Here is a 25,814-nt window from a genome sequence, read left to right as displayed (position 1 = left end):
TGAACAAGCAGTAACTTGTATATTCAGCCAAAATGTTAACTTGTTTCCTCTGCACGTCATCCTTTGGTACAGTTTTGCTTTTGTTCGGGCACCTAAAACTAATTCATGGAATATATCCAGGGAAAAGTCTAAGACTAAAATGCAGTCAGACAGGTTGTTGTTTACAGTTCTCCAGTTATTCTGGGTTTAGGAGACACCTTATTAAGATACATGCAACGATTCTCAGTCCATAAATGAGCATAAAAAAAAATCTTCATGTTGATCCACAAATCACTGTCAATGACACACTGTAAAATGTTGTGGAGTCGAGTATCGTGTTGGACTCTTTGTTTGCACAGGCACGGAGGAAAACTCACCACTTTTCAGCAAAATAGCCTCAATCATTTTGCACAATGATCAAGTTGTTCTTGTTATGATTCAGCATGATACTTTTTTTTCATGACCATTTCCATGCTTTGCAAGTGAGTGAACATATACATAGGAAGATATTGGTTATAGAAAGGGAGCAGTTAAAACATTTCAAGTGTTTTGATGTCACATGTGACAACTTACCCCAGAATAATAACTTTCAAAATTAATTTAAATCAACACATCCTAATGAAAATTTTACTTTATTTTCACAGAAAAAGAGTGGTTTAAAAGAGAGGAGAAAGTGAGAAGATGGTCAGGAGTTATAAAAGAAAAACAGAGCATGGCAGTGCAGCACCTGACGTGATGCTGAGGGCAGTCAGGCAGGTGACCCTAGGTCACAAGTCCATCAGGAGTACGGCGAAGGACTTTAATGTCAACTACCATACTTTGGCGCGGTACTGTAAAACATTCACACCAGCTGAAATTCAGGGTCAGACAGCTATCCCAACTACAGTGGTTGGGTACAAATCACCACGGCAGGTTTTCAGCACAGAGATGGAGCTGCAGCTTGAGAACTATATCAAGAGATCCTCTGACATATATTTTGGTTTGTCTCCATCAGAGGTGAGAAAGCTGGCATATGAATTTGCAGTGGCAAAGGACCTGAAATTTCCTCAAGCTTGGTCAGACAAAGAAAAAGCCAGCGCCGAATGGTTTACAGGCTTCCTAAAGCGGCACCCCTCACTTTCTCTTAGAAAACCAGAGGCAACTAGCCTTGCCAGAGCTAGTGCCTTTAACAAGGAGAATGTGAAGTCTTTTTTTGACAATCTGGAGAAAGTGTTAATCAGACATTCCCTGGGACCAGGAGATATCTGGAACATGGATGAAACTGGAGTGACAACAGTACAGAAACCAGACCGATTGGTAGCCAGGCGTGGCTTCAAGCAGGTGGGGTCACTGACATCTGGGGAAAGGGGTACCCTGGTGACCCTTGCCTGCGCAGTCTCAGCCACAGGGAACAGCATCCCCCCCTATTTCATATTTCCTCGGCTGCACTTTCGTGATCATTTCATCAACAATGTGCCACCAGGCTGCAAAGGAGGAGCAAATCCCACAGGGTGGATGAAAGAACCACACTTTGTTGATTTCCTCAAGCATTTTGTGGAACATGCCAAGTGCTCAAAGGAGAAGCCCTGCTTACTCCTTCTGGATAACCACTGCTCACATCTCTCTATTGATGGGCTGAATTTTGCCAAAGAAAATGGCATCATCATGTTGTGCTTCCCACCCCACTGCTCACACAGGCTGCAGCCTTTAGACAGAAGTGTTTACGGGCCATTTAAAAAGCATGTAAACTCTGTCTCTGATTCCTGGATGAGGAACAACCCAGGGAAAACACTCAGCATCTATGACATCCCTGGGATTGTAGCAACTGCTTATCCCCTGGCTGCAACCCCACTTAATATTCAGGCCAGCTTTCGGGCAACAGGGATTCAGCCTTACAACAGGGATGTGTTCTTGGAGACAGAATTTGCGCCATCTTACGTCTCAGATTGCCCCTACCAGGACCCAGCTCTACCAAGCTCAAGCACTAACCCAGCCATTCCAGGCTCCGAAACTGAACCATCTTCTCCAGGCCCCAGCACTGATCCATTCAGCACCAACCCAGCCATTCCAGGCCCCAGCACTGACCCATCCAGCACCAACCCAGCCATTCCTGGACCCAGCACTGGCCCAGCTGCTCCAGGCCCAGGCACCAACCAAGAAGCTATTCCAGGCCCTAGTAACCCAGCCTCCTCCACCAACACATTTACTCCAGAGGATATTAGGCCTTACCCAAAAGCTGGTCCAAGAAAAAAAGTTACCCAGCAGAAAAAGAAGAGAAAAACTTCTATTCTCACTGACACACCTGTGAAGGAGGCACTTGAAGCTGAAAGGCAGGCACAAGGGAAGAAAGGACTGTCCAAAAAGAAAGGCAAGGCAACCAAATCTAAAATGCCAAAGAACCAAAGCACAGGGAAGAAACAGAGGGCAGATACAAAAAGAAAAACTCCAGATGACTCCTCATCGGAAGAAGATGAGTCCCTGTGCCTGGTCTGCATAGAGCCATTTGGAAACAGCCGCCCAGGAGAAACATGGGTGCAGTGCATGATATGCAAAGGATGGGCACATGAAGAATGCACCCCTGGCAATTCAGTCTACATATGCCAAAACTGCAAATCAGATGAGGAGTCTGACTAGTGAGCTCAGGTTTTGTTTGAGGTCTTCTTTTGTCCCAGGACCGGTTTACGTGACAGTTTCATAATGCATGTTGCATAATATTTTATGTTATTTCATGTTTCATGTTATTTCTTGAGTAATAAAAGTGAATATTGTCATTTATTCACTTTCAATTAAAAAAAATAACAACAACAATAATTTTGTCCTTATTTTATTGGTTGCAAAATCCAGTGTGACATCTTACCCCACATAGTGTGACAACTTACCCGTTGGTGGGGCAACTTGTCACATGGTGACAATCTCCATTAGATTGCTTATAACACTGCACTCACACAAGATATGAAAATGACATGAATACAAAATATATACCTGAGACTTTGGTCTTTCATCTGGTACATATTTTTTTTATATATGATGTTTTGATTCCAAGATATATATATGAGTGTAAAAAGTGTGACAATATGCCCCAGTCTCCCCTACTTCAACAGGAGTAAATTCAACTGTTTACCTCATGTTACACAATGTTGCATTAAACAGTCACTGATATTATGTTTTTATTATTCTGATGACTAAATCTAATGCGGGGTATATGTCATAGACTGTTTTATACAACCTAAGCTGCACTGTTATGACCTTGAAGGTGGTTTAAATGCAAATGATAGGTTGTTCTGAATAAAAAAATCTGTTGTAAACAGTACATTGCACAGCAGTCATTTTTTCATAAAATATATGAATAATATAGAATTGTTAACTCTAAAAAAAGGGTTGAATTAAATATATTTTAAGTGTTCCTCCTAACACTGGTGATGAGTTAATATTTAAATTAACTCAGTTTTAGTGTTACATATACTCTATATCAGATTAGAACTTTAATACCTGAGGAGTAAAATTTTAACTTAGAAAAAGGGGTTCAAGATCAACTCAGAAAAAAATATTTATTTTTACTCAGCTCTGGAGTCTATGCGATGGTCACGCATGTACACTCAAATTGAGTTGTTTTTGACATCCTGCTAGTCAGACACACACCTTTTCATTCCAATCATCTGTGCATACCTATAAAAAAACACCCTGCCCTCTCCTGTCCATCCCAGTTCTCATGACCCTTCCCCCCACAAGTTCTACTGCACCAGTTCCACCTCAAGACACATATGTTCAGCTAAGACTTCCATTATTAATCATTAACTCTTCTCTCCTTCTCTCTTCCTTCCATAAGAATCATGGGGGATGATGTGCCAAAGCTCACCGAGAGTCTTGATCCCCCAGGTTCCTAGCTGCTCAGCTCAACAACCGACCTCCATTCCCCTCGTCATCCATCATCCCTCACCCCTTCGACCCCTATCATCCCATCCTTCCCAATTTCCATTGCTGTTCCAAATAAACTACTTTCATGGCAAACGTATGGTGTGGTCTTGTCATACACAGTAGTAAAATTCTTCCTAATATGACTTAAAGGCCACAGTTGGTTTTGTCTTCACAGAATGAGAATGACATATCGGACTTCTTTCACTGGACTCTTTCAACAGGTGATACATGAGAGTAGGAGCAAACGGTGCCCAAAGCATCTAACCTCTGTGGCACAGATAGCGCTCTTCTCTGGGTTAAGCTTAACCCCTTGCTCTTTGATGAGGACATCATTAACTATCACCATGACTCCCTGTAGAGCTTCGTAAGTCTCATCAACTTCCCACTGTAACTCGTCTTGGGCAGATTTCAATCCAAAAGGTAGATGGAGGAATCAGTACCCTCCAGTGTTGAATGTGGTCAACTTGGATGACTTTTGTCTGAGGTTTATGGCTCAGTAGCCAAAACTGGCATCCATGACACTGAAATAGTAGGCTGCTGCCACCTTGGAAGTGATGTCATTGAGAGTAGGTGACACATCGGACTTAGTCTTGCATTAACATCTTAAGGATTATTATGAGTTATCAGAACTACACTCAGCAAAATAACAGTCAGGTGAAAACAAACCAATAGTTAATTCAGATGATCTAAATCACTTTATATGAAGGTGAAACTAAAATTGAGCACATTTGAAATGTTTGTGGTATCAGAGTTTCATAACCATCTGCCCCTTACATTTGGATATTTCTTGTCGACAAGTGGATATTTTGTAGCTAGAGAAAAGCTCATTTTTATCTATTCTATATCTATATTTTATAAGCACACCATGAATTTCATTATGAAAATAATAAGATCTATTTCATCCCATCTACACAATAACAAATAGCAGGTGACTAAGCAAGTATGTGATCAGATCAGACTTTGTTTTAATGAATTTTGTTTTGGCACCAGCTGGGAGTAGTTTATAATATATGTGTTACTGTGCCAGAAAGCCTGTGTCAGTGTCATCATAGTGACGTTCAAAACACTTTGGTACATAGAGGAAGCACCCAGAAAACAGGCCTGTACAGACCCACTGTGGGTTGGGTGTGGGTTTACTGTGGGCAGGGGCAAACACAAAATATTCCTCTATGGGCCCACTGTGGGCTCGACCCCTGCATGGCCTTTAGCAGTTATTCCATTTATTTTCCCCATGAGAGACCCTCATTAACTGACCCCTGAAGACAACTTTTCTGAGCCGAGAGTGGCAAAATAAATTGATTCAAAATATTTCACATACAATAATAACATAACGTAATTTTCATGCACAGACCAAGCACAGAGTAATGGGCGGAATAATGTACAGTGAGCAGGACGTTATTGTGAAACAAACCCCTTCATGATGATTCAAGACCCCTCCCCGTCACATTGGGGTCCTGCATCATCCTGTTGGGATTTATTTCACAACAATGACCTGCTCAAAGTAGATTAGCCCTTACTTAACAAAGTCATTTAAAAGAAGACAATAAGGCAAGAAAAAGATTGACAGCCCAATAAGATCTGAAGAGAGGAGAAAGACAAAGGCATGCGGTGAACATTAAGAATTTCCTCTTTACTTACATTAACACACACACACACTTGACTCTTAGCTGTTGCCTTATCTCATCCACTAAACTATTTAACTCATTAGTGTTCAGCAGTGGTGGATCTATGAAGTATATTAGCTTTAAGTGATGAACACATGACTGCATTAATAACTAGCGTCCAATAATATAACATATATTATAACCCAATAGGTCATTCTACACAATGACCTGTTGACCCACAGGTCATTGGGAGAAAGTCTGTAAAACTGCACAGTGACACAGCTAAAAGAAAAGCCCAGTGATACGACTGATTAAATGTGAGTGGACTGTGGTTTCTCGGCAGAGGGAAGCCCTGCTGTATTCACTAAAACCTCACTCTCTTACACTTTGATAAACATGTTTGTAGATATCTCCATGGCCCTCCCTCCTGAGATTTAACCACTCATTCTCCATTCATACTTTGACTTACAGGAATAAATGTAAAACCACATGGTGCACACAGGAAAGACGATATGTATCATTTAACAGACTGTGGTTCTGAGCTTTCAATTTCTAGCCAGAGTCACTCAGTCTGTCCCAGGCAGATATCAGGTTCCAACCATTCACATCACTTCACTCATAAAAACCGGCCCCCCCAAACTTTATCCTCCTCTGGTTACTGAGTTTCAAGTTTCCCTTTGTTAAAATACTAATCCTCCAAGACCTGTTTTTATTATTACTCCAGTTTTACATGACATTTCTGGTATTTTGCTTTACATCTGCTTATCTTTGGTACCAAGGGTTCACTGATACATTTTCTGTGTATTACCTCCGCTACACTATTGACACATTGACTGGCCTGACTGCCATGAACTATAGCTGTGGTAGAGTGTTTATGAATATGAGGTAATGTTTAATTTTGTGCTTGACATAATATTGACCTTCCTCCTAGATGGTATAAAACGTCTCTGTTAAACTGATATATTGCAGTATGGATAAAAGAGACTCATTGAGTTTTTCTTTTATTCATCAAAGTGAACATGAGAGAAAAGTACAAGCTTTGCACATTAGTAAAATAGTCATTCCTGGTTGCTAGAGGACAAAATTCTATGCTTTTGATGGCTCCTTTAAATAGGTTTGCAGATACTTTACTTATTTAACACCAAAGAGAGCACTGCTGGTCTTTGCTGGGACTTCAGTTCAGCCAAAATTTAGCCAGATGCACCAAAAATGCATCAAAATGGAAAAATATTTTTTGCTACAACAAGCAGCAGGCAGCAGGAAGCTTGTCACATGTGTTTGCAGTGTGTAGTTGTCAAATACAAAAAAGCCAGAAGAGGGCAGCAAACACCACACAATGACAGCAGAATAAGTTTTCTTTACTTAAACTTGTATTAAACAGTAGATAATTTTCATTTACTCTGTTACTATTGTTTGGATAAGTTATAATTAAGTTTGTTTGATATTAAGAGCTGTAATAATCTATATGAAACATTCTGAGTTTCTTATTTCTGTTTCAGTGTGCTGCACTGTTGGAAGGAGATTTAAAAAAGAAGATTAAAATGTCTACAAATTGTTTTCTAACAGACTCAGGGATGAGTGCAATTCCATTTTGACATTTTGACAAAGGCACACACACACACGCACATATGCACACACACACACACACACATATATATATGTATATATATATATATATATATATATATATATATATATATATATATATATATATATATACATATATATGTACACTACTGGTCAAAAGTTTTAGGACACCCCAATTTTTCCATTTTTTTTATTGATAATTATGTGATTTAATGTCTCATTGTACTCTGAAATGAAAGCATGGAACAAATAAACAAGTGAAGTTAAAAAATAAATCATGGAATCAATTTATAAACCAAAATGTATTCTAAACTTTTGACTCATCAAAGTAGTAGTAGTAGTAGTGTTCTTCAGAAAGTTCTTCCCAACTCTGTTGCAGAAGTTCCCATAAATGTGTGGCACTTATAGGTTGCTTTGCATTCACTCTTCTGTCCAGTTCATCCCAAACCAGCTCCATGGGTTTTAAGTCTGGAGACTGTGTTGACCACTCCATGTTTTCAAGCTTACCATCTTGTTCTTTTTTTGTATAGCTTGGACTTATGTTTTGGGTCATTATCTTGCTGTAGGATGAATTCCTGACCAACTAGGTGCAGACCAGAGGTTACTGCATGGCACTGCAGAATGCTGTGGTAGCCGTGCCTCTCACTCTGTACAAGTCACTGACCCTGGATCCAGCAAAACAGCCCCAGACCATCACGCTTCCTCCTCCATGTTTGACAGTTGATGTCACACACTGAGGAACCAGCCTCTCGCCTACTCAACGGCATACAAAAATCCTGTGTGATGAACTGAAGATTTCAAATTTTGATTCATCAGTCCATAACACCTTCCTCCAGTCTTCAGTAGTACATTGGCCGTGTTTCATGGCCCAGGCAAGCCTCTTTTTCTTATTCTGACATCTTAGCAATGGCTTTCTTGCTGCAACTCGACCTGTCAAGCCTGCAACTTGAAGTCTTCTCTTCACAGTTGAAACAGAGACTTGTTTACTACGACCACATTAAGCTGTGCTTGAAGCTGTTTTCCTGTGAGCTGTTGACTCTCTGAAACTTGTCTTGTGATTCTGTTGTGGCTTTGGGTCTGCCAGACCGCTTCCTGTCACAGTTTCTCCCGGTTTCTGAGTGCCTTTTGATGGTGAAGGAAACTGTACTCACTGACACCTTGACTTTCTCCACTATTTCTCTGTAGGAAAGATCTACATTTTTAAGTTTTCTGATGGCCTGTCTCTCTTCCATTGTTAATTGCCTTTTTCTCACCATTTTTATAGCAATACACTACTTTTTGCAGTACAATGCTGTTCAAATAATGCTCATGAGGGTATGGTACCATAGTGTGTTCCACCACTACTTTTATGCAGACAGAGGGGGTTGTAAGGAATCAAGAAAAGTTGGGACACCTGTAGGAACTGGTAGCACCAACATTCAAGGCTTGATCAACCTCCATTGCTGCAGAACACCTTTCAGTTGTTAATTCATTTCTTGTTCCCCAAAAATGGCCTTTTTGTAGAATTCTGAAATGTATATTATTTTTCAACACTTACCTTTGTACCATTTCAAGCTATTCATTGGACTTGAACTGCCTGAATTTCAATAAAAAACTGGAAAAACTGTGGTGTTCTAAAACTTTTGACCTGTAGTATATTACTTGTCAGAGTCTTGCGTGTTGCGTCCTGTCAGGTCAGATCTGATCTCTGATTTCCTGAATATGATATGATATGAAAATGGAGGTATGGTCTTAAGAGTACAATTCCAGCTCCTGTGAGTGGCCAGCCCTGTCATTGTAGATAGCATTAGTGTGACATCATTTGTTTAAGGACTCCCACAGCTGCAAGTCTATCAACTGTGTGTTCTGCTATATTCTGCAGCTAAAATGCCCATACCCAGTGTGGAGCATGCTCTAACTTATCTGCACTTCAGCAGACAACATGGTTATGATGTAAAGTAATAACACTGCTACTTCCTCGGAGGGTGTGCCATGTTAACTGTGGTTGAGTCAAAAATGTGAATCAGTCACTCAACAAAACAGATGGACAAGATGTGGCGTGTCACCCCAGAATCCCAGTGCTGCATACCCTGCTCAGACTATACTATAAGTCCTTTTATTATCATTAATCATATCAATATTCAATATTATTTTCATGCTACATAATCCATTATTGAGTGTATGGAGTTTACTTTAAGCACTACCTCAGTTGTATTTTTCTTTAAGGTTCAAAATCTGGTGGTTTGTATCGCAGCAGTAGTTGAAGCTGGTGGAAGTGCATTAATTTTTTTTCTTTCCTTCGGTATGATTCAATCTGTTCCTTATCTCATGGCCCTTATCTCTATATGTCCTCTTGTTCCTAACTTCAACCACCCTGACACCTTCCTATTTTATGTTCCAGCTGCTTCGCTGAGAGTCGGAGATGAAGCTCATATCAGTATTGATTTTTCTGCAAGCAGTTGGTGTGAGTATTGTGGCCGGTTGAGGTGATACCAGGCCAGAACAGTGGAGGAGGCTGCAGTGCCACGTCTGACTGACCAGAGCGCCCGGAGCTATTTTCAGCCTGGGTGGAGAGTCAGATCTCTCTGCTGAAGTTCCTGCACTGAGGTTTGAAATGAGCCAAATCTTTAAATATAGGCCAACAAGCTTTGACACTCAGCTGCCCACTTTTTTCTGTGCTCATTGTGCTTTTTTTTAATCTTACTTTGGAGCCTCTCTGTTCATCGCCTTTGAATTTACCTCTCGGGTGCTCGGGTTTTTCTTTCCCCTCCCCATTCTGTCTTGCTATTTCCATCCAGCTGTCAAACAAATTTGACCAAACTTTTGAAAAGTCTCAAATAACTATGAATCACTGACCTATGGTATAGTAGATACATCCAGGAGTTCTAGCTGTGCCTGTAGGCAGCAGTGAAGCAAGTTCTTCCTCTAATTACCTCCCATTACTCTCAGAATGAAATTTCAGCACTATGAAATATAACACTAGTTTCCCTCGATAATCCTAAATGGAGATCAGCTGCAAACAATATCAAAAGACAGAAAGGAAGGTTTAGACTTTGCAATACATGAATTCTATCATTTTTACTGTAGAAGTATCATCAATATGGGCGTTGACAGTAGGGGCAGAGACTAACAGATGACATCTAACAAACACTCCCAAGACAAATCTGTTGTTGTCACATGTTACATGCCTTAGATCACCGGGTCACCAGAGGGGCGTTTGATAGTCCTGTATGAGCTCAACAAACTGAACCAGGATCCATCTGTTTCATAAAGTCAGCACTAATAAAATCAGAGGAAGTCAAGGATCCCCGCACAGATGACATCCATTCACAGTGAAGAAAACAGATATGTAAAGACAAATGTGATGTTTGCAGTCACAAAGCAACACATATAATAACCACAAGCACTACAATATAGCGTATTGACCCTTCCTTACATCCAGTGACACACAGAACAACAGACTTTGCAGCAGGAGAACTCAGTTCAGTCTCAATATAGCACACACTGAGGAATTTATTACTTCAAATGACTACGTTGATCATCAACACTGACTAGACATTCACATAAAAGTGCAGAATTTTCCCTATAAGCACAGTGAAATGATGCACAGAGCAAGGTGTGCTTTAAGTGTGCAGTGTGTAGTCCACATGCAGCATGTGAATTGGACTGATGCATTTGGTTTGAACAGCATCTCATGTGTATCCTTAGTTGACATATGAGATATATATTTTTAAAAATCCAATATTATTATGAAAATAAGTTCTGTTTTTTCTCTAGCAACCTGTTTTTTGTGCTAAATGAGTGAAGTGCATACAACAGCTGGAGACTGCTGTAAATAAGACTATTTCAAGACTCTAGCTTTTTACTTACTTATTCTCTGTTCAACCAACAGAGAATAATCAATGTTTGAAAGTTTTTGACCACATTAATTCCTAGGTTGCAGGAGGAGAGAGACTGGTCTACTTATTATCAACCTGAAATGACTGAAGTTGACAAGGTCTTACTTTTATTATAGTTATGTACTGATATCAGTCTAATGAAATTATCGTTTATAACGAAGGGCTAAATTTGCTGCAGCATCAAAGGTTGTAAGGATAGGGGTGGAAGTAACTAATTACAAATACTCAAATTAATGTGCATATATGTATGTATGTATATATATATATATATATATATATATATATATATATATATATATTCATTCATTCATTCATTTTCTGTAACCGCTTATTCCGTAAGGGTTGCGGGCTGCTGGAGCCTATCCCAGCTCCCAAGTCACCAGTTCATCACAGGACTGACACATAGAGACAGACAACCACTCACACTCACATTCACACCTACAGGCAATTTAGAGTCACCAATTAACCTAGCATGCATACCTTTGGACTGTGGGAGGAAGCTGGAGAACCTGGAGAGAACCCACGCAGACACAGGGAGAACATGCCAACTCCACACAGAAAGGCCCTGCTCCAGCAAGCCGGGGGATCGAACTCAGGACCTTCTTGCTGTGAGGCGGCAGTGCTAACACTGCACCACCGTGCACCTTATATGTACATACATATTATAATTTGTTGTTATTGTTGTTGTTTTTCCAGGACATCTTGTGCCTTATGTGCCACAAAACACAAACAAACACATCACCTTATTCATAGAATATCTGAGCGCAGGAGGCCTATGATCACTTGAGGAACAACTTCTGAAGAGCATCTAATGCAGGGGTGTCCAAAGTTTTTTCATTGAGGGCCAAATGCAGAAAAATAAACAAAGGGCCAGGCCACACACTACAGAGGGCTGTACTACGAAGCAAGCTCGACACAGCCAGGCTTTCTTTGCATGATCTGGATCGACAAAGCCTAAAACCTCAATCAGAGATTAACGGGTATCACGATGGTGGTTATCAACTCACTTTGTTAATCCAGGCTTTCGTCTTCAGACTCTGTGTGCGCTCACATAAAAGGGGCGTCTGTTGCATCATTTGACTCTTCTTCCACATGAAATGAAGCGATCGTGAGCCACTTACTTAAGTCAAAATCATCAAGTTGTTATAATTATGAGCTGTGGAAAATATACAAAATACATTACGGCAAAAAGCAACACTGTTGCTGCAAATAAAGAAGGAGAAGAAGAATGCTGTCAGAAAATTACTGATGGACTAAATGTGGTCTTAATGCTGCCGTTTATTCTAACATGAAAACTGCACATTAAACAATAAAATTCCATACAGCAGATTTAAACATGATGAAGTCTGTCTGACACTGTCCTATGATGACAGAGACGTGGACTTCACTTAAGTTTTTGACCAAACCAACATAAAATGAGTGTAACTGATTTAAGATTGTCCGTGATAAATGATGATGAATTTTCTAATCAGTGATCTGAGCTGCAATATCACCAAGACAAAACAGATAATAGTAAAAAGTATTCAAAGTGTCTGTAGTTGCTTCATCATTATTTTACTGTGTGGATTATATACCATGTCAATTTAAAGTGTTAATATGATCTGGAGCAAACGGGAAAAATGACTCATCACCAAACGGAGGTTACCATGACAGCGCGATGCATACAGTTTGTGCTGCTGTTACATTTTTACATTATATGGATTCGTTCTGTGATATTACGAACATACAGCTCAGGAGCTTTTCATTTTTAACGTCCTTCCCTCAGTTTAAAAGCTATATCACTCATAAACAATCTTGTTAGGACAATAATTAGTAAAAGAACGTCACTTTTTACAGACGATTTAATCATAAACTCTGAACATAACCTGCTGCCAACGAGGTTATGAGTTTAGCATAAGTTACCATGGTGATCTAGCCAGTCTAAAAGAGAGCCACCTTCGTGACACTGAAAATCCTGGATTTAGACTCAACATAGCTTGTTAACACAATCTCGCTTCGTAGTACACCCCTCAGGTAGCATATTGACACGTGAATACTGTGTGTATTTCTAACTCACCTATAATGTGAAGAACATTGCCCTCAGTGGGAGCAGTGATGCTGTGCTTTGGACTGAAGGATGGCTGAGAGGTCAGGAGAAAGTTTGGTGGTTGAGACATGAAGGACTTCACAGAAATGGCTTTCAGTCATTCTGGTTCTCAGTCTGCTTTTGTTCAGATTCAACAGAGAAAATGTTTGTTCACAAAAAATGAAAAGGCTTATCATTCTTTTTGCGTGGCGTCTCATCAGAGGAAACTTGGCATTATCCAAACTCTGATAGAAGTCAGGGAGGGAGAGATGTCTAAGCCACATGCTTATGATAGACATTTTATTATTTGTTCCCAGAAGCTTTTAACTGGTGGACATTCCTGCATAATGTGTAAAAATGTCCCCATTTGATTCAAATCATATGAGGTGTGACTTGTCCAGGGTGAACCCCGCCTCTCACCCAATGTCAGCTGGGATAGACTCCAGCAGCCCGCGACCCTTATGGAATAAGCAGTTACAGAATTAATGTCCTTTAATTAATCCTGATAGTTTCTTAAATAATACCATTATAGGATGAGTAACCGGTTGCCTGTCACTCAGAATATATGCAGCTCATATTGCAGAATGCAGCTGCTAATATAGAAAAAAAGAGTTAGATGACAAATTATATGCTTCTCTCAAATCCTGAAAGCTTCTTAAACCAGTATCATTCATAATACCGCCTAAATTGTGTATGCCTGAATTATACCACTGTGGTGAAATAAAATACTGTCCTCCAGATTTTAATAAATTGTTATAAAATATTGGTGTATTAGCAAGCCAGTTAGATTTCCAGTCATAAATTTTTCTAATTTCCAAATATTTTGAATTGCATAAGCAGTTATTTGACCATATGTCTGTCTACACTTTCTATAACATCATTAGTTTGATATATATTACTTACATTATCATTTACACTATTACTTGAATGGCAACCAAAGTACTGCTTCCACTTTTGCACTCACATTATCCTGGCCTCTTTCTGCTTAGACCCCCAAATTTCATATTGAACGCTTCAAGCTAGATGTCATCAATAATTTGGCTCCAGACAATGTTCCTTCTGTTTTTATTTCCTCATCTCTAATCAGTCTCATTTTATAAGAGCTCTTGACTTCATGGCCTGAAGCAGAGCGGGAGCGATTAAGGTAAAATATCTTCTACTCAGGAGCCACGCTAAATGGCTGCTGGGTTTGGTCCAGAGACTGGAATTAAGAACAACTCATTTGATGGGATTCCTAATGCATTCCTTTGTTTGTGTCCTTGGCTTCGGTCCAATCAAAGGCATTGATGAGCTGAAAGAGACAGCACAAAGACGACAGTATAAGAACGTCATCATTAAACTACCTGAAAATGAGCAAACTCAAGCTTTGAGTCTTTAATCTGTGTAAAATAAACTCTGTTGATAAAAGCTGTAGTTCTTAATACATATTAATTATTCTGATAATATTTATCATAATTTATCCTTATTTAACTCATCATACATTACTGATTAAATGATGGCTCCATCTGTTTAATAATGCGAAAACAGCTGAAAAATCATCTTTTTGAAGAGTTGAAGGATCATTACTGAGTATGTTTTTGAAAACTTCTCCATATAATTGTTCTCTTTTTAATATATATCATTTAATATATGAAGAACCTCTGATACGGTGATAAATATTACAAGACTACTGACCTCTGTTGGTGCCAGTTGGAAGTCAGTCTGTGCTTTAATGCTTAAAAAATGTGGTTATGAGGACAGCTGTACGTACTGCGCTGGATTGGGTAAATTTATGAGCAACCCATCTAAGAGTACTAAGAGTATGTCACCTTTCATAGGTGATGAATTGAAATGATTTATATTTTAGCCCATTAGTTCCCAAGTTAAGTAAGTACCACCAGGGCTATTACAATACCAGAAATTTAGAACTTGATACCAGTACTAATGAATTTCCATGATTCTCAATAGCTATTTTGATACCATGGTAAAGGGGAGAAATGAGAATAAAATTCATATTAATAAAATAAAACAATACAATTCCATTGTTTTTCTTTGCCAATAAAAACTCTTTGGAGGGTCAAGGCAAAACGACTGAGGGGGAGATTTACTGAGCCTGCCACAAATCCCTGTCAGCAGAGCATGTTGCCATTTCTGGAAAGTAATGTTTTTCTTCTTTCATTCTCTCCCTCTTTTTCCCTTCATATTTTAATAGTTAATTTTAACAGAAAAGTAGTACACATCTGTTGGTCTATGCTCTATGTTTTGGCCTGGTGTTCAGCCACACTGAAAAAGAAGAGTTCAAAATTTCAAGATTTACTCTATTTTGTGGTGCTTTGAGCACTGATCAGTTGAGCTGACAGAGCGCACTGGATGCGCTGCTGTGTGCGCCGCTGCAGCCAGTTCGTATGTGTTAGACAGAGAGGGAAACAGAGGGGTAGCGGAAAGTAGAAGGACTTGCACACAATGTTTCTGGAAGCTATTAATACTTACTCCGACTGCTGCTTTGTCACCTGACCCACCTGTTGTAACCTGTGGTATTTTTGCATCACTTTGCTCATATTGCTATCTTACATGTGTAGTTGTTATTGTTCAGTGCTGGTCATTCTTCTCCTTTCTCTAGTATTTAACATCAGACTACAACACTTATGCTGTCCCTGTCATGTCCAGAAGAATTGTACTCCAGTTCTAAGTCAGTGCCTATGTCAGAAAAATACACAGCTACACATAGAGTATATCACTGGTTTTCATCATGCAGTATTGTGGGTACTCAGCCTTTTCAGTGGGTGCTTGAGCTTCTACATGACTGTCACATATACAGCCTTTGTACTGAAGACGTGTGCAGAGGAACTACATGCTGAAGAATGACTACTAGTCTGTTCCATCATTATGATATTATGATTATTATGATTACATGATTATTGCGGCCATTGGTCCAGACATAACAAGGTTTGGTTTTATTGATTTTAGCTCAGCTTTTAAACTAATCACTAGGTCTAAGCCGGTAATGCCCTGTCAGAGCGCACACAGAGCACTTTAGGGGGAGTTTCAGCTCCCTTGACCTCCACACACTACACACACATGAATGCACAAGAAGCCGCACAGGAAACTATCCTGTTAAACTCTCAGATCACACAGCTATATTTGGTGTGCTGTACAACCACATGCTCATCAGGTTAACACTTTGTGATGGAGAAATCTGTGCGCTGATGTGATGCAGGCCAGCGTGTGTTGAACGTGAGGAAGACAGAATAAATGGTGTTTGATCCCAACCCTCGGGGGGGATAACATGCCAGTGATAATCCATAATCAGTCTTTTTGTCAGGTCACTTCATATTAAGTGTTTCAGAGTTTGTATTTTTTGACTGAGGCTCTATGGTGAAGAAACTGATGTTACTATTCTAGCAGACAGTACAAGAGAGTATCATCCACTATATGATCACAGCTTGCTGTGAGAAAGGTACTTAAATCTGATCAAATCTGTGTTAAAAATCATCCATCCCTCCAGCTGATCTATGAACACAACACGCATAAAAAACATGCTGTGTCCAAAAAACAAGCAGAATTACAACATATACAGTGTTGATAATTGGTGCTCAAGCACCGTCCCTTTTGTCCCCTGACTAGATAAGTAAGCCCTTTTTGCAGGGTTTTGCGTGTTGTAATGCCCACAAATGCATTTGAGTAAATCTGTGAGAACACGTCCCTCCGTCTTTGACTTCCCTTGTCACAGTCACAACAGTTAACTTACATGAATCAAGCTGCATGATCCACGTCTTCTCGACCTGCAGCCTTCACTGGTGACAGTGAGCTCGGCGTTGTTTGTCACTGTTTTAAAAAAATTAAACCACTATCAATACAGCCACCCCAACTGAGGTAACAGTAGTCCAACATTAAGCTCATTTTTCCAAACAGTCTTAACATTCTCTAAACTGTAAGTTTAATTGATCCTTCACTAAGCACCGCCCTCTTTAGTTACTGTTGCTATGCCTGCCAAGCTTTCCATTCTCGCAATACAGTTTATGCAGTTTATGGTGATAACAGTGGCAGATTTAACATTGAAACTGGGAGTAATTATTGAAACACAAGGTCTGTGATTCCTTAGAGACATACACAAAAGAAACTTCTCATATTTAGCTGACAACAGTGAGACAGATTTCATGAGCGTGGCTGGCTGATGTAAGCTAATGCTAACTCCTTGAGTCGGCCGAGAAGTTTGTCTCCAGCTGATGTTTAATGTTTCCATTCATGCTAAAAGACATGAGGTTGAGGCTAAAGCTAGCTTACATCTTAGCAAACCTCACATCCTTACATCTTGGCTTAGACTTCAGACAATGTGCCAGAGAGAGATGCATCGTCGTCAGCCCACTTTGATTCTTCATCTTCTGAAAGCAGGGCTTAGTGAACTGTCACAACTGTTTCTTGCAACACCAAAACTCTATTGCATGTATATAAAAGGCAGCAAGTCACCCAAAATATTTCATTCACATTTTAAAACCAAGTTAGTGTGTCAGTAAATTGGTCAAAATGAAAAGTTGTTTTGTGAGTCATACTGCTCAAAATATTAAGATGTTTGTTCATCTTTTAATGTTTTTTTCTCCATGACAGTCAACTCTGGAAATGTTTGTCATATACAAATCTCTATTTTGCTCTACTTTTTTGTTGATACTTGACACTGCACTATACAAGAATGTCCATTTTGCCTCACTGAATGCTATTTTATGTTGTATCACTTTGGGCTTTTTCAGATTTCAACATCAACGGTAAAAGTTTACTGGGAAAAAACCATTCTGTTCAATACTGTAGTACACAGACAGCACATCTGTATATATTTAGTCAATTTATTTGTGTAATAAGGTGTTACATGTACTGTAAACAGACATGTCATGCAATATACATGTCTGTATGACAAATAACTGAATGGATCATTTTGCATGTGATGGCTTAAATGATGATTTAGAAGTTGTGAAAAGTTTGACAGTGTCACTGAGAATCAATTCATCAGTTCTGATCAGTGAGCCATGTGCAAGTTGTATATAGTGCAAGTCATAGACAACTGTCCTTAGTCTTTCGTCCACGTGTGCCAAGATGTGTTCAGTTTGCTTGAATGAATTAGAAATAACTAATGAACTAATTGTTCAGAGAATTGAACTTACTGTTTTGAAAAATGTGACTGTCGTTTGAAAATTGTGCCGAAGGGAATGAAAAAACTGTGATAGTCTTTGCAGTCATATTTGAAAATCAGAAACATTCTACTGCAGAGAAAGCTACTGTAATGTGTGTGTGTACTGTGGATTGTATAGCATTCACTCTCATACTAGTATTCACACACACTAGTCCTGAATTCAAAGGGTTGCATACAGTTTAACGGTCAGACTGTATATCTTTGGGGTGCCAGTTAGGTCAGTGCCTAACAATACTTTGTCAGGGTGTGAGTCAGTATTATTATTTTTTTTAAGTTGTCAGCCACACATACATTTAAGAACAAAAACTCTTTTTACCTTAAAGAAAATACAACCCTTCCCTAGCAAGGCCACAAACAACACAAAACCACTGCATTAGGATCGAGAGCAATCAGTGTATTAAAACAACACAAACAAATCCAAACAACAAATGAAATAGTCCCTTCCGGAAACTCAAAGCAATCCTGTCCGGATTTTTCCTTTCAGTTAATCCAAAACAAAACAAAACAAAAGGCTCACTTTTCCTACAGTTCAGTTCAGTCGGTGCACAAAACAAAACAAATCACTTGATTCAAAAAACAGAGTTCAGTTCAGTCTTTTTCCCCAAAAATGAACAGCAAGAAGGAGCAAAAAAGAAGAACAAAAAAATAAACTCACGGCTACCCGGAGTCACCACTGGTTAGTTTAGTCCTGTCCACATCTCCGTCAAGTCAGTCGGGAGTCACTCCACAGACGCTGCTGCTTCAGGAGATCGAGGAGGGTATAATCTGCTGGTACATCTCTCTGGTGATTAAACAACCAGACTTTACTCCAAGCAGATTTCCGCCACACAGCCTCCAGCGACATACACAAACTATTGAGCACGAAAACAAAGATGCACGGCAAAGTTTTTCTTCCTCTGCAGGATGGCCTCAACGCTCCCTCGTAGGACTGTGTGCGCGCCATCTTGGTAAATTGTCATCAGTATAAGACAAAGAGGTGTTGGCGGCCATTGGCTCCGGAGCAGAGGTGTGTAGGTGACGGTGAAGGGTGTGTGTGTGTGTGTGTGTGTGTGTGGGGATGAACTCCAGTAACCTCCGGTGGTAGCACTAGCTGATTGCTACAACATAATAAAATACAAGTAGTGTCTTTTTAGGAAAATGCATTTAAAGTGCAAAAGGTAAACATACTAAATGCAGGAGAATGTCTCCTGTGATTAATGCTATTATATTATTAGATGATTATGACTCATGCATTAATATACAAGTAGGATTTTACTGTCGAGGTGGAGCTCATTTTGAACTATTTTGTGGAGAGCCTGAGGGCTGTTTCACAAAACGGATGACAGATTAAACCAGGATTTTCCAGTTATCCTGGCTGAATTTAGCTCATGAAAGCAGTGGCACATCATTTACCTTGAAGTCAAAGAACCCACATCCACTGAAAACACACACACAACCTTTGGCGTATTGTTTTGTAGTTTTATGATGTCTGATTTCTACTTTGGACCTTTAACTTCTGCCCATTTTGATTATCTTTACATCATTATTCCATAAGGCATTTTTCACATTAACCCCTTGTCCAGACCACAAACTTCATTATTATGCTCACATCATGACAGTGTTCATGCCACACTAAAGCATCTGTCTAAATAGGATCCATATAGTTCACACATTTAAAAGTCTCAGCAGCAAATGAGCAGCCAAACTTTCTGTGCTGTGTGGAGTTTGTGTGTGAATATTCCTGATATATATTTTCCATCAACAAGATGCATATGATTGTGGCAGCATGATGTGTCCTCGCAGTTATTGTCGATGAGCAAAAGGGAGAAAGAAAAAAAGTGCTGGTTGCTGCACTCAGAGCAAACAAGTGCTGGCGATCAGAGCAGAGAGATTGAAGTTTAGCCTTGAAGTTGTCTGGTGGCAGTAAATGTACAGTTTGCCCACAAGTAAACATTGCAGTAAAATTCAGGAAGTGCACGTCTTGCTTGTTGGCTGCTGGGTAAAGTGAAGAAAGACTCTGTGGGATTACAAACTGGAGCTGAGTGAGCTGCCGTCTGGCTCCAGAACTCCGTCTCTAGGTTACAAAATCTGGATACATATTTAGTACATATTTAATGCCTTTTTACTTGGCATCAACCATGTGTTTATATGTGTATTGTCAAAAAAAGAGCTGAAGTCTATTGATCCGATACAGTATCTGTTCAGTCAGTCACTCTTATTGGAAAACAACGGCTCTTTTACGCCTCTATGTTCTTTATGTACACCTGCTTCTTTACTTAAACAACCTGCCTATATTTTAAAATGCAGCATATACACGTATCAATATACTGTATATTTATGGGATAAATGTTAATAAGACTCAGTAATATACTAGCACTCATATTGGGGATCCAAATATTTAAAAATCTGTAATCTTCCTACATGTAACATTTATGTTCATCATCAAAATATGTCACAAAAGATATATAGTAGCCTACATAAATAGCTTAATAGTTTAGATTGAACAGCATATGGAACATTTTTGAACAGTATTCAAAATGATGCCTTTCTTTCCTTTTCCCCCTTCAGCTGGAGCTACATCATTCCCCTTGGTGCTTTGACACAACAGCATGTAGGAATGTAGAGAGAAATGTTATCAGTTATGAGGTGGTCTTCGTCTTCGGTTTGGATGAACAGTAGCTTGACTGCTATAAATAATAATGGGCCAAAATATAGACCAATGTTTGATTAATGTGGAGTTATAACCCTAACTCTCAAAAAGTAATTCAGTGCAGCCAGTATATCATATTATGGGCTGAGAGAAATGAGGTCTACTGAGGAAGTAATGTTTATATAGTAATTCTCACGGTAATATAGAAGACAGGTGTTATAAAGAGATTCATACTGTTTCAATATATAATAAATGATCCTGTGCTCCCCTCAGGTCAGAGCCATCAGTCACATGTTGAGGGATTTCAGTAAAACTGGAAAACATTCATAGACAAATGAGACAGAATGTCATAATAGGATTCATTATGAAGTACAATGGGATGAGGCACACGGTGGATAACACTATTTACAGAAATGCTTGTCAGAGTTCTCCCATGGAAATAGTTTCTAGTTGAAATGAGTTCCTCTCCTTTTGACATGTCTTTGAAATGTGAATTCTGCAGTACTGTTGAGCTCAGCTGCTCAGCTGGGTGAGGTGAGAGAATCAACAGTGGGAGGAAACTTCACTTTCACCAGTGGGATTGTTTGATGCTCATTATATGACTATGTGAAAGTGGTTTCTCATAGTGATGAATGTAAAGAGAATTATCAGCTCACTCTGCAGCTCCCCTCAGCTTTATAGAGCTTTAAAGTGAGTTTCAGCTTGTTTAACTGTTTTGAGCCATTCTCAACGCTCTCTTTTCTAAAACTTCACTGTACACTACCTGTTCAGCAGCAAACACAGTTGGAGAATAGCTAGTGAAGATATGCACATGATGTTATTTTTCAGCTAAAAGCCAGATATTTCCCTCAGGAGTTGGTGGAGACCAAAAACAGAACTCAAAGAGAGTGACTATTGGATGATTAACATGATTGACATGCCCATAATTAGACTTAAAAAAATATTTGTGGCTGTAACTAAATAAATATCTCCTGTCCACAGTGACCACAAAAGCAATTCCAGCTGACAAAATCCACAGTCCCCATTCTGTGCAAAAACTAATTTCAAAGTTTCAAGTGAAACTAATTTAAAACTTCAGCAGTCTGAGTTGGATATCGTCCTTCTTTGTAGCACTTTATACCCACTTTACACTTCCACACAGTGTGTTTCCTTCCTGAGCTGAGAGATAGTAACACAAAGCGGGAGTTTGATGCAGCAGGCGACACGAGAAATACTTGCAGTCTACTTGGGTGGACTGCAAATGTTTCTTGTGTCCCCTGCTGCTCTTGTTCTTGTACCATACAATGACTTGCTGTCACTGACCTGTACATTTCATGTGTTCCTTTTCTCTGTATTTATGTGAACTGGGTAGGCTGTGAAACTGAACTTCGCTTCTGGGATAAATAAGGTTGTCTGAATCTGAAAAATAACTTTGGAAGAAAGCACAGCTTGCACTTTAAAAAAACAATTACGTGGGTGTTACCAATGATACTAATTAAGGTTACTGGTGATATTAATTAAGCTTCTGTTCCATTCAGGGCATACACATTGCAAAGGCTCTGCTACACCAAATGGAACAAGATCTTCAATAATATCATCAGTAACCACCGTTTACCTGCTATTCAAATTAATATTGCTGCCTCTTGATATCTTCATCTGAGAATACGTTTATACACAGAACAATGATTGTGGATTTTGTCTCTGACATAAGAACTGGCTTTACGAAGCCCAGACATGACAAAGAAAGCTTCTCTGTGCCTCTTCAGCAGTTATGCCACCCAACCATGTCACTCCTCTGAATTTGCTAGTAGAACAATATAGTGGGAACAACAGAAGCAACACTCACACACCACTTCCATATAAGAGATGTGTGCATAACGCATGTTTGACTTGTAGTCACCACAGCAGAGACCTCAATCTGCATACACTTCACTGATAAACCACTGTTACACTGATTCATTTAAGTTTCAGTTCCACCTCTTCAACACCTCTCAGGATCTAGAGAAGATGAGATGACTTCAAATTTCAAGGCAACACACTGTAATAGATTGTTTTGAGCCCAACTCAAACTCTTAAGTTTCGGAATAAGCTTTAACAAGTTTTGCTGACCTATATAATTTACTTTTCCTTTTTTTGTAGTCCGTGGAAAATTAAATAGTTTTCATTGAAAATATTAACATTTACTTTCACTTCAATTAATTTACTCAATATATATTTTTTTAATTTAATGTTTTGAGTTTTTGAAATTGAAAGCTTTAAGTATTCTAAAAATGAAAAGTAAATTATCTTAACAAAAGCCCCCAAATGAAGATGTTTTAATATTTTTCCTTTTTTTTATTGGACATAGGCCCATCACTTAGCCTAAAGTGGCCAGAACAGATCATTAAATTATATTTAATGTGTACAACATTTAATATCTAATGTTGATTAATTGGCAAAAACCTTTTTCTCTGAGCTTAAATGTGAAAATGTTGCAAAAGTACAATCACTCAGGTTGCCTACTAAGCTTTGAGTGAATTGTCAGTGTGTTGCTGACTAATGTGGCTTTCTGTGTGGGGCTTGGAGACAGTACTGTTGTGTTTTTTAAACTGGGTCCTTTTGTATGTTGCACGTCCACTGAAGTCACTCGTAAGCACTTTTGGGTGTAGTCAATTTTAATCCGTCCCTCACACAATCAAACATGAGTTACTGTGTGTGGACTGGGAGAGGCAGCACAGAAAGCTGCAGAGGCTGGTGAGAAGGGAGCTGCTGCCTGCTGCAGGGACAGTGAGCAGGGCTGGGTCAGGAGTGTACAGGGAGCATCGTGTCTTGCTGCATTTACTTACAGTTGGACACTGTCCTGCCACTTCTCTTTCACATTTGTCCATGCATTCACTCGCTGTATCTCTGACTCATTCAGACAGATCACTCATGCAGGTGTAATCTATGGCATGTTGTCAGCCTTATGCCTTTGTTTATGCATGCACAAGACATCGTGGCACAGGCCCCTGAAGACGATGCACAACCTGCAACACGGCATGGAGACGTTTATGCTTAACATGTTGTTTGTTGCAGTATTCTCAGAAATACCAGAGGGAGTACAGACAAAATAATCAACCGGAGGAAGGTCACTGTCCAACATGACTGCTCCTTTTAATGTTTCAAATGAAACGATCCCATTGTCATATTTGTCACTCATAAATAAACCCCGTTGATCTCTTGTGATCAACACATACAATCAAAGTTCATATAAACAGCTGGTATAATCAAGTGACAATATTTCCGAGAGTATAAAGAAAATTGTAATTGCATTTATAATAATTTAGATGAAAATAATAAAGGCTTTGAGAGCCTGGAAGTGTTTTTGTTAAGATACCTTGAGAGTCCTTTCATTTTACTCTTAAAAGGCTGTAAGATCCCTGAGGAGAGATCGGTGGGTTTTTCATTGTAATAATGATTTTTAAGGAGGTGATGTAATATACAGTACAGTATATCACAGGCATTTTGTGATCGATCTAAAAATTCAGAGGTGCATGACCAAGTGACGCTACACCTTTTGGAGCCCTTGCGCCCGAGCTGACACAGGATATGACACCATTTTTCAGCTTCAGAGTCTGTCTTGTTGATTCATCTCTCCATCCATCCTCCTACTTACTCTCTTTATACACAGATAATTGCAGGTACCATTACAGGATGGGTGGAATCCATTAGTTACACACAAGTCCTTGTAATAATACACACATGATAAAAAAAAAAAATGAATAGACAGCACCTCATGCAATACAATTTTAAATGACAACCATGCAACACACTGTCTATAAATAAGCAACCACATAATGAAACCTGTAATGAATATGCAATCAAATCAATAAAATCAAATCATAGAGAACCAAGAGTAAGCATATATGCAAGTGACATTTGTTACTGCTAAAATCTGCATTTCTATAAAAAAAAACCGACAATGAAACACCACACCACAGTGCTTCATTCAGCATTCTGTCTTATTACAAATGTGATCAGTGTGAAAAGCGTGTCAGGCTGACAGTACAGTGTGGCTTCTGGCAGACAGATGTGGTCTTCCAGCAGGCCTGTAATACTCCTGGTTCACTCATGTGCTTAGTTGTAATTATGCTCCTGTGGAGTTGTAGGATCTGCCTCAGAAGTGATCAGACACAGCTTGAGGACACACCTCCAGCCTCCTGCAGTGCTGTGCAGCAGATGATACCATGCACAGTCTAGTTCAGGAGCACTGAACACACTCACCGATACACTGTAATCCCTTAGTACCTGGATACTGCAGCTGATCTGAAGACAGTGACGCAGAAACCACATTACCACAATACTGCAGCTTTCTCAAAGTGCCAGCAGAAACAGGTCGACTTACAATACGATTGTTATATAATAAAATGAAATAAAGTTTAGGCTTTTCCACATCTCAGTTCAGACATGTTTCCCACAATTCACACCACAAGAAAGCTTAAGAGTTGATAGTAGGTATTTATTTCACCTCTAGGCAAGCAGTTCTCTCTGTTTCCAGTCTTTGTGCCAAGCCAATCTAAATAAATCCCAGATTCTTTCTGTAATGGATTCACAGAGATGAAAGTGATATTGATTTTCTCACCTGATTTTGCATAAGACATCAAACACACATGCACAAGAAACACTGTTCTGTTAATTCTTCTACTCACACAAAGCTTCCATTCAGCCCACTGCTTGAGTGTATGACTCAACGGGTGTATCTTCTTATCAAACAAAGTATTGATATTCCTCTTCCATATGCGCAAAATTATCTTCAATGCTCTTTAGCAACAACTCACTTTGTGTTGCCGTGGCTTGGCATTGCAAGCAATAACCAAAAATTAAGTTTAGTTGAAGTGGGGGAAGAATCATATATATCATTTTCCTGCCCTGGCCTGTGCAGATCCTGTGTCAGTTTGTGATGTTTCCAGTCAGAGAGCTTAATACAGCAGAACAACATGGTAACTTGGTTCACTGGAATAAAAAGTTCTCCAGCAATATTAATATTTAAATTGACCTCAATATTCTTGTGGTCATCAGT

At 39.3% G+C, this 25,814-nt stretch overlaps 1 protein-coding gene across 1 annotated transcript; it reads left to right on the top strand.

The window, feature by feature from the left end:
* The first annotated feature begins 539 nt into the window (after window positions 1-539).
* On the top strand, window positions 540-2,642 carry LOC146327349 (uncharacterized). Its single transcript, XM_084716306.1, has one exon. It carries the CDS (start codon window positions 661-663, stop codon window positions 2,590-2,592), a length of 1,932 nt encoding a protein of 643 aa, XP_084572432.1. The 5' UTR covers window positions 540-660; the 3' UTR covers window positions 2,593-2,642.
* The last annotated feature ends 23,172 nt before the right edge of the window (window positions 2,643-25,814 follow it).

The sequence above is a fragment of the Lutjanus erythropterus genome, chromosome 4 (assembly GCF_056507025.1).
Source record: "Lutjanus erythropterus isolate fLutEry1 chromosome 4, fLutEry1.hap2, whole genome shotgun sequence".
Taxonomy (NCBI): Eukaryota; Metazoa; Chordata; class Actinopteri; order Lutjaniformes; family Lutjanidae; genus Lutjanus; species Lutjanus erythropterus.
This window is presented reverse-complemented; position numbering and strand designations above follow the sequence as displayed.